At 54.3% G+C, this 14731-nt stretch overlaps 1 protein-coding gene across 1 annotated transcript; it reads left to right on the top strand.

Annotated features, from left to right (window-relative positions):
- The first annotated feature begins 491 nt into the window (after positions 1 to 491).
- B4galnt4 (beta-1,4-N-acetyl-galactosaminyltransferase 4) lies at positions 492 to 11650 on the top strand. Its single transcript, XM_048458267.3, has 20 exons — positions 492 to 870; positions 3353 to 3456; positions 3768 to 3863; positions 3954 to 4049; positions 4135 to 4225; positions 4301 to 4401; positions 4548 to 4615; positions 4816 to 4894; positions 6373 to 6439; positions 6543 to 6677; positions 6768 to 6877; positions 6957 to 7057; positions 7144 to 7244; positions 7316 to 8204; positions 9591 to 9874; positions 10010 to 10163; positions 10278 to 10350; positions 10444 to 10597; positions 10909 to 11035; positions 11268 to 11650. Exons 1-20 carry the CDS (start codon positions 720 to 722, stop codon positions 11389 to 11391), a joined length of 3105 nt encoding a protein of 1034 aa, XP_048314224.3. The 5' UTR covers positions 492 to 719; the 3' UTR covers positions 11392 to 11650.
- Positions 11651 to 14731: the final 3081 nt, after the last annotated feature.

Genomic DNA, 14731 nt, shown 5'->3' with positions numbered 1-14731 from the left:
AGAACCACCCTCCGCCCACCTGTCCTCCATCACAGCTAAACACCCCAGCCTGGTTCAAGTCCCACTGAGAGCTAGGCTGAGCTCCTCTTTGGTCTGCAAGCTTTCTCTGCGTGCTCATTATCCCTAAGGTTTTCACAGACACACAACCGGCTTCCCGCAGCACCTGACTCGCCCCAGCCATGGCCTCCACGGTGACAACGACCTCTTACATCCCTCTCCCCGAATGTCCCTGGTTTCCCTCACCGCAAATTCGGTCCCCGCAACCCCCGCATACCCGGGCGCGCGGCCGGCGCAGACCAGGTGAGTGCGCGCGTCGTGAGGACCAGCGGCACACCCTAACGCGCCGCCCCGCCTCCGAGCATCACGGATTGGTTGTGCGCGGGTTGGCTGCGGCCGATTGGCTCGGGCCACGCGGCCGCCGGTCCCGTTTCACGGTGGGTAGCACCGCAGCGTGGATGCTGCTCGGTCCCGCGGCCGCCAGAGGAGCTTGAGCAGCCGGGAGGGGCGGGCGGGGGAGCGCTTCGAGGAGCCGCTCCCACCGCCCACCCCGACCGCGGCCCGAGCAGCCCGGGCGTCGCGACCACATCCCGTAGCCCCGGCAGCGGACAAAAGGCCATGCGGGGCTGCAGGCGCTGAGCGCAGCAGGGTGGGCCGGGGGATGTGGGACGGAGCAGGCGGGGCCGGGGGGCCGCAGCGACGCCCCTGAGTGTGGCGCCGCGATGCCGTGGTTCCCGGTGAAGAAGGTCCGCAAGCAGATGAAGCTGCTGCTGCTGTTGCTGCTGCTCACCTGCGCCGCGTGGCTCACGTACGTGCACCGGAGCCTGGTGCGCCCGGATCGCGCGCTGCGCCAGCGGCTGGGCTACGGGCGAGGTACGCAAGGGCGTGAGGACCCGGGCCTCCAAGGCGCGGGGGTCTGACTGCCCAGAGCCCCCCCGTTGTCTTGCTCAACCCAGCTCCGCTATATTGGGGGAGGGGTCGCGGCTCTGTTCGGCGGGACTCCCAGTGACGTCAGCAGTAACACCGGGGACCCACTTGGGGCGCATCCCTAACCTTTTCGGACCCTGGAATCTGGCTTTGATTCAGTGTTGATGGAGTTAACGGTGGGCTCTTGCGGGCACCCGTGCCCTTAGCCAAGAGGCCTGGCAGGCCGTTGCCTACTTAGCAGGGCCTCAGTTTCCTTGTCTACTGGGGGAGGGGGCCGGTAAGGGTGGCGTTGAGGGATCCAGCTGCCTAGAGTGACCAAAACAGTTGGAAACCCTGGCTACATCTGTGACTGGACTGAGATGCCTGTGTGCTAGGGACCAATGCTAACTTGAGTAAATGCTTTTAGTCTATACATTTAAGAGTGGGTAGAAGATGCACAAAGCAGCTCAGGCCTGGCGAGCCTTGTGGGCTAGAAGCAGGGGAGAACCTCCGAAGTTGGTGGCCATTGACCCAGACTTTGGTGGAAAAACTCCAGAGCAGCGTGGGTATCGATGACAGCTAGGTAGAAAAAGACCAGGGACTGGATCTGAGAAGTCCAGCCAAGCTGGATATAGCCCAGCCAGGCTGGCTCTGACCTTTGTGAAGGCGGCTGGTGAGCTGAGGATACAGGGAGGAGGGAAGCAAGTATCTCCCCTCTGAGACACTCAGAGCAGTGACATTGACTTATGGCATCCTGGTCCACCCCACCTGATGGATCCGAAAGCTCCCTGTTCAGCCCTGCTCCTATCTCCTATCTTCAGAAGGCCCTCTGCCTCCTCAAGTGCCTGGACACCTGTTTCCATCCATCTTCCACCAGATCCTGAGCCAAGGCTCTGAGACCTATCCCTGCCCCAAAGAAAGTCTGTGGGACATCCCAATCCATGTATCTTATAACTATGACATCTTCAAAATGTCTTGGCACAACTCTATCCCTAAGAGAAGCCTCGCCTCAGCTGTGAGCCAGTAAGTCTGGACCCAGAGCTGACCTAGTACCCAATAAACCCAGCCCCCATCAGCTCCCCTTGTGGGTTTCTCAACAGCCAGAGGCCTCCCTTCCTCCTGGCTGACTTACTGAGCAATTTGATTCTGACTGAGACCAACCAGGAAGAGTTGAAGACAGGGAGCCCCACCACTGAAGGTTGGGTCATTAGGGCATCTGCCTTTGATTCCTCCTAGGTGGGTAGGATCTGTTCAGGATCCTGGGAGATCAGTGCTGCCCAGTGGCACTGCTAGAAGCAGCCTGGGTGGCACAGATGGGGCCCCAGCCATACATACTTTACTCTGGGCTGAAGCCCCATCTCCTGTCTGGCTACCTGGGATCCCAGGCACTGCAAGGCTTGTGAGAAGCTGTGGTGCTTAAGGTTTTTCTGATGGTATAGTCCATCTTCAGTGCAGGCAGCATTCAGTGGGTGTCCAGCAGCCTCTGCTTCCAGATTTCTCCAAGTGGGGTTGGGGCAGAAGCCTGTCTGCACACCCGCTGTGCTGAGGTTTAGCTGCCACAAGATAGTGACGGTGGCCTGGGCTGAGACCCTACTACAAGGTTCCCAATGTACTCCAGATGCCTGGGCTTAGCTCAGTGGGCTGTGGTATCCAGGCCAGGCTCTGGGAATTTGACCATGCAAGTCTTGGTTGCTTACTTCCTGGCTGGTCAGGATAGGATGTAGATTGTGAACAAGCGAGAGGTACCAGAGGGATTTCAAGGGAAGAGCACAGAGGCAGCCCCTCACCTTGAGATAGTCCAGTCCCATTTGGTATCAGCTGTACCTGTACAAGAGCCTGGCTTCTGAGATCTGCACTGAGGGGCCGATGAGGATGCAAAGAATAGTTTGAAAACAGGAAGGATTCCTGGATCCAGTGTCTCTCCCTGGGAGCACCAGGAGGGACAGGACTGGGATAAAGTGAATCCTCCTGCCTTTGAAGACTCAAGTCCAGAAGAGTGGACACCCACCAATGCAGTGGGCACGCAGCTTAGGGAAGGTCCAGGAAGTGGGACAAAACAAGGTACAGGGGTGGTCTTTCTCAAACTGGAAGGGCAGTTGTGGACATATCTTCATATGGATCTGGGGAGGTCAGGAGGCAAGTACCCTAGCACATGGGAAAGGCATCGAGGGTGCTAGGCCATCTGGAGTTCTTCCCAAGGCAAAGGCATTTGGAGGATCACCAGATTGGGGTGAGTGTGTATATAGTCCCGGGACTGGAGAAGAGCTGGTGAAGGACTCTTGCTCTGCACTACCCACCCACGGTGGGTTCTAGAAGGGCCCCATATTGAATGAGCAGAAGTGCAGGAGCTTCAGCTATTCTTCCTGCCCCTACCACTCCAGCTGCCCCCAGCCACAAAGATGCTGACCTTAGAGTCTGGGACCTGACACACTTCACATGCCACCTGCAGATGGTGAGAAGCTGACTGGGGTGACAGACAGCAGGGGTGTCCGAGCGGTATCATCCACGCAGAGGGCAGAGGACTCCAGTGAAAGTCATGAAGAGGAGCAGATGGTAAGCAGTGACCAGGAAAGGCTATGCACAAGAGGCCACTTTCCTCTTTTGGATGGGTTGTATGTAAGTGTCAGCATCCCAGCCTGGATACCGTGCCTGGATAGTGATGGCTGATCTGCTTGTGTTGTGTGCCTCCTCTCAATGCATCCTATCTGCCTGGGCAACCTGGCTGAGGGTGTCTGTGGAGAGTACTTAGGTGGTGTGCAAAAGGGGGATCATGAAGTTCTGCTTTGCTGTGCGTCCCTAGATGTACTGTGCAGTAGTGGTACTTCCTGCCTTTAGAACTCTGACATGGCTACCCTTTCCTGCAGCCTGAGGGGCGGGTCCCAAACATGCTGCTTCGTGGAGGAGCTAGGAAGCCGCCACCACTGAACCTCACCCACCAGACACCTCCGTGGCGGGAAGAAGTGAGCTCTGTTGGGTTGAGCTGGGCTGGGCTGGGCTGGGAAGGGGGTGAAACAGGCTGTATAACAGCTAAAGTCCCTTCTGGCCCCTAGTTCAAGGGACAGGTGAACCTGCACGTATTTGAGGACTGGTGTGGGGGTGCTGTGAGCCACTTGAGAAGGAACCTGCACTTCCCGCTGTTTCCTCATGTGAGTACCTCAGGAAAGGATGGGTGGGCACAGTGGGCACGGCGTGCAGGGGGCATCGAGTCAATGGTTGTTGCACTGCCGGCAGACTCGCACTACTGTGACAAAGTTAGCTGTGTCCCCTAAGTGGAAGAACTATGGACTCCGGATTTTCGGCTTCCTCCACCCAGCCAGAGACGGTGAGTAGGTGGGGTATGCCAGGGGCAAGGTGTCTTGAACAGTCCAGTTTCCTGAGCCTCTGTCCCGCCAACTAGGAGACATCCAGTTCTCCGTGGCTTCGGATGACAACTCTGAGTTCTGGCTGAGCTTGGATGAGAGCCCAGCGGCTGCCCAGCTTGTAGCCTTTGTAGGCAAGGTAGGTTCTGCCCTCTTACCCTAGCTCCTCTACCGGCACCACATCTAACTTCAGCAGGTCTCTTACTACCTCTTGAAAATACAGACTGAATGTCTCAGCTGCCCACAAGGAAAATGTGATTCCTCCTCTGCTTGTTTCACCCCTAGACTGGCTCTGAGTGGACAGCGCCTGGAGAATTCACCAAGTTCAGTTCCCAGGTGTCTAAGCCGCGGCGGTGAGTAGCTGAGGGTGCATTATCAAATGTGCGCGTATGTGTTGGCACGTGAGGGAGGTTGGGTATCGCCCTTGCCCGTATTACACAAGTATCATCCTCCTGAGGGACCGAGCATCCCAGAGGGATGTGAGATTCTTTCCCCACTCTCCAGGCTCTTAATCTGTTTGGTGGGAGACAACCCCGACTCCTTATGTCCACAGGCTCATGGCCTCCCGGAGATACTACTTTGAACTGCTTCACAAGCAAGATGACAAGGGCTCAGACCATGTGGAAGTGGGTGTGAGTGTGACCTGCCCTCTGGAGGAGCTCCAAAGACCATAGCTCTCCTCCCATCCACTTCCCATGTCCTTATTGGACAGGCACTGTAGGTTGGTCCATAGCCCGAAGGGATTTCCAGCCTTGCAGTTTATTCCTAGGCGTGGGCCGAGGTCAGGAGGGCATGTGGTGCCTGCTGGGTGCTAGAGGGACTGCACTGACAAGTGGCCCTTCACCAGGACACGTGGGGGAGAAAGTGCACAGCAGGAAGCATAGCATGTAAATTCTATATCTGGAGAACTGGCCCCGTTTTCTAGCATCTTCTGAGACTCCAGGAATCTGGTAACCAGATCAGGCCAGACCCGCAATGCTGTGCTGAGCGGCTCAGACTGTCTGAGAGCGGGGCAGTGAGGTTTGCATCCCAGGAAGCCCTCTGGCCTCTGGTACAAGGGGAGGCTGAGAGGTAGAGCCTCGGAAAGTGTGCCGTTATCTTCTTATTACCGTGATTAACATCGCTGTAACAAAGTACTTGACGAGAAACAGCTTAAGGAAGGGTTTGTTTTGGCCACAGTTTGAGGGTTCAGTCCATCATGGAGGAGGGGGGAGTCCTGGCAGCAGGCATCTTGAGGTAGCTGGTGACATCGCATCTGCAGTCTGGAACAGAGAGAGATTCATGCTGGTGCTCAGCTCACTTTCTCCTTTCTATTCAGTTTTGGACCACAGTCCATGGAGTGGTACTGCCCACATTTTAGGGTAGGTCTTCCCCCCCAAGTTAACCTCACCTAGACACTCCCTCACAGATATGCCCAGAAGTGGGTCTCCAGTGATTCTAGATCCTGTCAGGTTGAAAATCAGGATCAGCCATCACAGGGAAGAAAGACAGGGAGCTGGGAGGTAGGGAGAAGGGTTCCACAACAGGACCAAAGAGCCTGGAGGATGAGGTACAGGGACTATAGTAGGAATGGGGGTTCTCAGCCTCCGCGCCATAGGATATTACACACCTCCCCAACTCAGAAGAGTGGAGACTTGGGGTTTTGATGGTCCTAGAGAAGCAGAAGTCTTAGTACCCCTAGGACAAGCTAGCAACAGACGTGCAGAGTGAGTCCCCAGGAGCCCCAGGTTAACAGGGGTGGAAAGAACACGTCTGCCAGGAGACTCGGGAGCTGGGGCATGGGGAGTCCATCTGGTGGCAGGATAAGGTCTGGGACCTCAGGAAGGCACCATGCAAAACCAGAGGAAAAATGGGGTCATAAGTTACAACCAACAATCCTTGGAGGAAAGGGAGAGGGAGGGAATGAAGCTGGATGGGGTCTGGATCTGCCCCTTGAACCCTTCAACCTTGTGGGACTTCTGTCAGGTGCCTCTCCCTTAAGCCCCTCCCTCCCTCTCTACCCACCAAGCTTCTTCCGTCCTTTGAGGATTTCACTCTCTAGTCCCTCACCCCTGAACTAAGGAAAGCCACCTACCACAACCCGACCTCTTTCCTATTCCCACACCCCCAGTGGCGAGCTTTCCTGCCTGGTCTGAAGTTCGAGATCATTGGCTCGGCTCACATTTCCCTGTACACAGGTGCGGGCTGGGTCCTTCCTCAGGGGAATGGCTGGGTTCTGCTGGGCTCAGCATGGGGTTGGTGAAGGGTAGGCTGAAGCTCCAGACATCCTTCTGCTCTCAGACGAGTCATCCCTGAAGATGGACCACGTGACCCATGTGCCTCAGTCTCCAGCCAGCCATGTAGGGGGATACCCACCAAACAAGGAACCCAGTGCCGACATGCTGCAGCCAGACCCCAGGGACACCTTCTTCCTCAGTAAGAGGAGGCTCCAGGAGAGGGTGAGGACGGAATGCGGTGAGGGCCAGGCCACCAAGTGACGGCCCTTGTTTTGTTTTGTTTTTATAGCTCCTCGGATGGAACCTCTGAGCCTAGAGAATGTACTGGAGCCTTGTGCCTATGCGCCTACCTATGTCCTCAAGGATTTTCCCATAGCCAGATACCAAGGACTACAGTTTGTAAGTACCCAGTGAGAGAGGCTTGCTAAAGCAACGGTTTCCCCAAGCCTTACCCCTAAGCTCTTGGCCCTGCCTGTAGGTGTACCTGTCCTTCATCTATCCCAACGACCACACCCGCCTCACTCACATGGAGACAGACAACAAGTGCTTCTACCGCGAGTCCCCACTCTACCTGGAAAGGTAGGTTGGGGGTGGGGTCTTATCCTATCAGAAGCGAGGAGAAGGAGCCTCCGTGAAGAAGGTCTGTGGTGCCCTTTCTCCTTCAGGTTTGGGTTCTATAAATACATGAAGATGGACAAGGAGGAAGGAGAGGAAGATGAGGAAGAAGAAGTTCAGCGTAGAGCCTTCCTCTTCCTCAACCCCGATGGTGAGCGCCCCACTCCTGCTGCCCTCCCAGCCCTTCTGCCAGTTTCTCCACTTACCAGACGCTCTCTGCAGACTTCCTGGACGATGAGGATGAGCAGGGACTGCTAGACAGTCTGGAGCCCACTGATGCGTCCCCACGACAGAGCCACGGGACACCCACCCCGACAACCTCCGCCGGGACGACAGCCACCCCTACCCCACCTACGACCAGTCCGCTGGATGAGCAGACCCCCAGACACTCCCGGGCACTGAATTGGGCCCCACGCCCCCTGCCGCTCTTCTTGGGGAGAGCTCCACCTCCCCGAACTGTGGAGAAATCTCCCGCAAAGGTGTACGTGACCAGAGTGCGGCCCGGACAGCGGTCTTCCCCGAAGGCGCTGAGAGACTCACCTTGGCCACCTTTCCCTGGCGTCTTCCTGCGCCCCAAGCCTCTGCCCCGAGTGCAGCTGCGGGTGCCCCCACACCCACCACGGACCCAGGGCTATAGGACCAGTGGCTCCAAGGTCACAGAACTAAAGCCCCCAGTCAGGACACAGACCACCCAGAGAGGCCAGGAGGGCCAAGTGCATGGACAGGGACCCATGGTGCCCACAGTGGACTTGAACTCCTCTGTGGAAACACAGCCTGTGACCTCCTTCTTGAGTTTGTCTCAGGTGTCTAGGCCACAGCTGCCTGCAGAGGGTGAAGAAGGGGAGGATGATGGGGCCCCTGGTGATGAGGCCACATCAGAAGACAGTGAGGAAGAGGAGGAGCAGGCCGCTGGGCGGCCGCCGGGTCGCTGGCGGGAGGATGCCATCGACTGGCAGCGCACGTTCAGTGTGGGCGCCATGGACTTCGAGCTACTGCGCTCCGACTGGAACGACTTGCGCTGCAACGTGTCAGGGAACCTGCAGCTTCCCGAGGCCGAGGCAGTGGATGTGGTGGCTCAGTACATGGAGCGACTCAATGCGCGCCATGGCGGGTACGGGGCTGGTTGCGAGGGGGCAAGGGCATGGTGTTCCCTGCTGGAGTCCCAGACCTTTCTTGGCTCTCAGCGGCTCTCCTATCCCCCTCTCCCTCTCCAATGATGAGTGTGTTACCCAGGTTGAAGGGCTCTCTGGAGCCCCACTCCAGACCGGCTTCATATCCCTTTACGGCCGAGCACCAAGTCCGTTGTCTTGGACTTAGACTCTCAGATGAACTGCCTGGAACAGTTGTCAGGGTTAGCCAGGTCACGAGCAGACAGCCTTTTTAGGGACAAGAGACACTGAAGGGCCAATCTCAGGACCGCCAATCTACAGAGCTCTCTGTAGAGCTCTGAAGTTCTGAATGTCTAACTCAAGGGGGAGAGCCCAGGACCCCTGCTACTGATCCCCATCGGCCTCTTAGGTCTTAGGAATCCAAGTTGTTTCTACCCCATTTTGAGGGAGCTTAAGGCCATAATTTTTCTTTGAGGGAGTTCTCACGAGAGTTTATTCTGTACAGTGTCAGTCTTGGGGACCTTCTGTGGACCTGGATGAATACAGGGTCATCAAGATAAGGTATCCAGCCAATGGGTAGAAAGCCAGGCTCACCAGGAAGTTTTGAACAGGGCAGGGGCTGTCCTGCTGCTCCAGAGGACAAGAGCGTGACAGTTCTAAAGTAGGACAGTGGTGAGGTGGCCTAAGACCCTTCCCACCATCGGTGGTTCAAAGGACAGATTTCCTGAAAGCAGCCTGTGGGGACAGTCCACCCAGAGTGGTCAAGACATTACCTCACTTTTGCACATCTGGGTCCTAGGGTGTGGTAGCCCCAAGGAGTAACCTAGCGTGTTTGGTTGTGGGGGCAGAGGTTCCTGTGTTGGGTGCGGTTGAGTCACACGCAGTCTGGGCCCATCTGAAGTCACGCTGATGGGTTCCTGTAGAAGCACTGGCTGTCCCCAGCAGATAGGAAGCAGAATGAATGAATAGCCTGAGGCCTGAGAATAATTGCCTGAGACAAAATGGAGGGGCCTGCTGGAGGTGGGGGGCGGCCAGGGAGGACCAACATCCTCCTCCTGGGGGCTCTGTAGGAGGCTACCCATAGCAGAAGAGGATTGAAACGGCAAAGAAACTCAAGCAAAGGAAGTCATCTGGGAGAGCCTGACAATCCTGGGCCCAGAGCATGGTCCTAGTGTAGCCAGCCTTCCCTACTACTTCCCGCTGGGGGTGGGGAGTGGGAGTGAGATGTCGGAAGGTCAACCTGTGTCTGGGAACTACTGAGTGGGTTGCAGGTGCTATTTAGTCTGAGGAGCATGGTTGCGTGGTTCTTGGGGGTTAAGTGGGTGGCGTGGGATGTGGGGAGGTTTAAGTGGAATTACGGTCTTTGGCTAATCAGCCCTGCCTCGCAGGCGCTTCTCGCTTCTGCGCATCGTGAACGTGGAGAAGCGCCGGGACTCCGCACGAGGAAGCCGCTTCCTCCTGGAATTGGAATTGCAAGAGCGCGGAAGAGGCCGCCAGCGCCTATCAGAATATGTCTTCCTGCGATTGCCTGGAGCACGCATTGGGGATGAGGATGGAGAAAGTCCTGAGCCCCCTCCTGCCGCCTCGATCCAACCAGACAGTCGCCCAGAGCTCTGCCGGCCATTGCATCTGGCTTGGCGACAGGATGTCATGGTTCACTTCATTGTGCCAGGTAATGTGCGCTTCGAGGGGGGGGGGGGGGGACGCTAATGACACGGGCATGGGTGACTGAAGGGGATCTTCCAAATGAGAAACCATGCTGTCCAGTCATGCTAGCTCAGTGGCACCCCTTTCCCCCCTCTTTCAGTAAAGAATCAGGCTCGCTGGGTAGTGCAGTTCCTGTCAGATATGACTGCGCTGCATGTCCATACGGGGGACTCGCACTTCAATATCATCTTAGTGGACTTTGAGAGCGAGGACATGGATGTGGAGCAGGCCTTGCGTGCAGCTAAGCTACCTCGGTAATGATGATTACCACCAGCACCTAGTGAGGTCAAAGATCTTTCCTCTTGTGGGAGGTGGGTTGTCCTGATACCATCTACCATTGATTCCTGTTGATTCCTTCATTTCCCCAGGTACCAGTACCTGAGACGAACTGGAAACTTTGAACGCTCTGCAGGCTTGCAAACTGGAGTGGATGCAGTGGAGGTCTGTGGGCCAGTCAAGGGCTTAGGGGAGAGGAATGAGGGTGCTGAGCTCACCTTGCGAAGGTGGGCAGGGCTCAGACCTCCCAACCTACAGGACCCCAGCAGCATCGTTTTCCTCTGTGACCTGCACATCCACTTCCCACCTAACATCCTGGACAGCATCCGCAAGCACTGTGTGGAGGGCAAGCTGGCCTTCGCCCCTGTGGTCATGCGTCTGGGCTGTGGGAGTTCACCGTGGGACCCACATGGTAAGGACCTTCGTGTTCCCCAGGAACTCCAGTTTCTCAAAACCACCAGGGTGAAAATTCAAGCCTAACCTCCTGGGTAAGCCTAGGATTTTAGCAATACCTCATAGGATCCAGAAGTGCAGGGTCATGCAGAGTTCATAAGACCCTTTCCTCTGTGGACTGATGAGTTTGCGGGTTATGATCAAATACCAACCCCTCTAAGCGTCTCCAAAATAAGGAGGCTTCTTGGAATTCCTCCTGAGGTCCTCCAGTCCTCCTTGGGGAGAGAATGTTAAGGACCACTGCCTGATGGTCACCCTCCCCACCTCAAGGTTACTGGGAAGTGAATGGATTCGGTCTCTTCGGGATCTTTAAGTCAGACTTTGACCGGGTAGGAGGCATGAACACTGAGGAGTTCCGTGACCAATGGGGAGGCGAGGACTGGGAACTTCTGGACAGGTGACAGCCCTCCCCTGCCTCACACTGAGGCATCTCCTCTTCTTCCAATGGGAGGGCCCCACAGGGGGCCCTCCTGCTAAACTGGCCCTGACAGGATCTTAGAGACTCACAAAACCCTTCCACCTGCCCCACTCCCAAGATCCCTTCCCACCCCCAGGCTTCTCCAGTCTCAGGGCAGCCCTGAGCCATGGCAGAGAACCAGGGCTCTGACATTGCCACCCACCCATCCCAGGGTCCTGCAGGCAGGGCTGGAGGTGGAGAGGCTTCGACTACGGCACTTCTACCACCACTACCATTCAAAGCGGGGCATGTGGGCCACACGCAGCCGCAAAGGGGCCCGCACGCAGCGATCCTGAAGACCTGGCAGCCCTCGCCGTCATTGGGTTCTGAGGCAGCAGCTAGAAGCTGCACCCTGTGCCTGATTCGGCCCCTTAACGCCTCTGCTGTGATTCCGGATAGGCAGCCTTCATGGCAGGGCTGGTACCTTGGTCCCCATACTCCCTGATGATTTCTGTGAAATTTTCCGTAGCAATGACATTGTTTTCAGAATTTACAAGAGTTCTGTCTGTTCTGTTTTTTATTCAGAATGAAATGAAATATTTTTTTTAGTTCTGACTTGTTCTCTGTGACTCTTCTCTTGTGAGGCAGAGCCCTGGTTACCGGAGCAGCTGTGGGCCATGCATCCTCCCCTCCCACACCCACTTCCTGCCTTTAGCTTCTGTGTTTCCACCTGGTTTCTGTGGAGTCTGGCTGCTCAGAACAGACATTGCATGAGACCGTCCCACACAGGAACTGTCGCTGAGCCAGCATATGTAGAGACACCGAGTCGCTAGCATGACCTTTCTCTGTCACTCCACAGGGGAGGACCCACACAACCAGAGCAGACATGCCAAAGCCCCCAGTTACCCACATTGCCTTCTCTATGTCTAGTTCAGATGAAGTGCCCCTACTTACGGATGTTTTACAAGAAAAGCATTGGATTTAAGAATATGTGTTCTAGGGGCTGAAGAGATGGCTCAGTAGCTAAGAGCACTTGCTGCTTTTGCAGAGGACTTGGGGTTAGTTTCCAGCACCCACATGGTGTCTCACAATTAAACCTAACCCCGGTCCCAGGTCCCTATTGATAGGTCACCTGGGACACACACACGTATGTGTAGGCAAAACACTCATCATATGTGTGTGTGTGTGTGTGTGTGTGTGTGTATTAAACCTTAAAAAAATTAAAAGAAAATGTGCTACAAGCCAGACATGGTGGCATACACCTTTAATCCCAGCATTTGGGAGAAAGACTGTAACATCTCTGTGGCCCAGATACATAATGAGACCCTATCTCAAAAAATAAAAGAGAAGGTGGCATGCTACCAGGGCTGGCAGGCTATATCAGCAGCTGAATCTGATGACCTGAGGAACCACATAATAGAACTAACCTCCTACACGTTGTCCTCTGGCCTCCGTAGGCATGCCATCGCACACAAATACATTTTTAAAAAAAATACCGCAAGTTAAAGAAAAGAACCTCCTCTTTTGAAAAAAAAAAAAATGATGTGGGCTCTGCTGGAGAGCTGACTCGGCAAATCTGCTCTTGCAGAAGCTAGAATTCAGTTCCCAGCTTGCATGCTGTCCCCCAACCATCCAGGACTCCAGTTTCAAGGGATCTAGCACCCTCTTCTGATCTCTGCACACACGTGGTCCAGTGCATGCACACTCATGAGCACATGCACACAAAATGTGAGCTGGAAAGACAGCTCAGCACGTAGGCACTGCTGCTCCTCCAGAGGCCCTGAGTTAGAACCTGGCGTTCGTATCAGGCAGTCCACAGTTCCTGTAACTTTCAGATCCAGGGAACCCAACATTCTCCTCTGGTCTTTGTGAACACCGGCACACAGACGGCATGCACACATTCAGATAGATAAAAATAAAATCCTTTAAAATTAAAACAACACAGCAACAAAAACCAAACCGGTATGATGATGCAGGCATGCAAGCCCCATCACTCAGGAGGCTAAGCAGAAAGGTCTCAGGTTTGAGGCCAGCATTGATTATTTAGCAAGACTGTGGTCAAAGGGGGGTGGAGAATACCAAGAAAGAAACATTGTTGGGCCTGGTGGTGGTAGCACACAGCTTTAATCCCAGCACTTGGGAGGCAGAGGCAGGTGGATCTCTGGGAGTTCAAGGCCAGCCTGGTCTACAAAGCAAGTTCCGGGACAGCCAAGGCTACACTGAGAAACCCCATCTCAAGAAAAAAAAGAAAGAAACATACTTAAAAGACAAGGAAAGGGGAAAAGCCGTAAGCAAAAGGGAAGTGAAGCAGATTAATCTCAGAAATCGGTGCCAGCAGGCTATGCTCACACCATAAATTCACATTAATACATCAAGGAGTCTCTCTCGCTTGCTCGCTCTCTCATTCCCTACCGCCCAACCAGTCTCTCTACATAGCTAGCCCTGACTGACTGCCCTGATTCTTACCATGTAGGCCAGGCTGACCTCTAACTCGGGAAGAGCTACCTGCCTCTGCCTCCCAGTGCTGGGACGAAAGGTGTGAGCCACCTTGCCCTGATATATTTAGGTGTTTTTAAAGAGCACCAGCCAGAGGGCAGGACTCCTCCTTGGAGGACTTACATCCTAGCACAGTAGTGGGTGGTGCTGTTGGGTGCTGCACCAAACAGACACGCTAGTACAATATCTGACATCATCGTGTCAGTTAAAGGCAAGTGTTGTAAGGAATAAGGCCAGAAAAGAAAGTAACACATCTGAGCGGTACTGCATTTGTGGTAGGCAGGACAAGCAATCCTACAAAGGCTTCCTGGCCCTCTGGGGACAGGGAGAACAAGCAAATATTTGAGGAAAATTTAGAAAGTTGATGATGAAAACAATGGAAATAGAAATTATGGATGGCACTTAGGCAGGAAAATTTAAAAAGTTAACTAAGATCTTTGCAGAAATAAAAGCCACTTTAGTGTCTGGGATCTAACTGAGTGGTAGAATGCTTCACTAGCATACAAAAATTCCTGAAATTTATCCCCAGAACCCACACAAAACTATCAATTAAAAAAGAAAGGAAGAACAGCTGGGCAGTGATGGCACACGTCTTTGATCCCAGCACTTGGGAGGCAGAGGCAGGCGGATCTGTGTGAGTTCAAGGCCAGCCTGGTCTACAGAATGAGTTTCAGGACAGCTAGAAGGGTGACACAGAGAAACCTCATCCCGAAAAACCAAAATAAGAAAGAAAAAAAAGACCAAACACCATGCAGAATGAAATGCTAAATAACACAGATAAAGAACCAGACATAGTAGCACACAATTATAATTCCAGGATTTAGGAGGTTGAGGCAGGAGAATGACCACAAGTTAGAAGCCAGCCTGGTCTCTAATAACATCCTACCTCAAATATAGAAAAGAACAACAAGCCGGGTGGTGGTGGCCCACGCCTTTAATCCCAGCACTCGGGAGGCAGAGGCAGGTGGATCTCTGTGAGTTCGAGGCCAGCCTAGTTCCAGGAGAAGCTCCAAAAACTTCAGTGTAACCCTGTCTCAAAAAACCAAAAAAGAAAAGAAAAGAAAAAGAAAAAAGAAAACGACAAGTGACCCAGGAAAAGACAGTAGTTGACAAACCACAAATAGGGAAACCACGCAAGGTGACAGGGAAAAAAAAAAAAAATATGTGATAAAACAAATGAAAACGTCCCCAAAGTAATTA

The sequence above is a fragment of the Myodes glareolus genome, chromosome 7, assembly GCF_982192425.1.
Source record: "Myodes glareolus chromosome 7, mMyoGla1.1, whole genome shotgun sequence".
NCBI lineage: Eukaryota > Metazoa > Chordata > Mammalia > Rodentia > Cricetidae > Myodes > Myodes glareolus.
The sequence above is the reverse complement of the archived record's forward strand: the minus strand, read 5'-3'. Positions and strand labels throughout refer to the sequence as shown.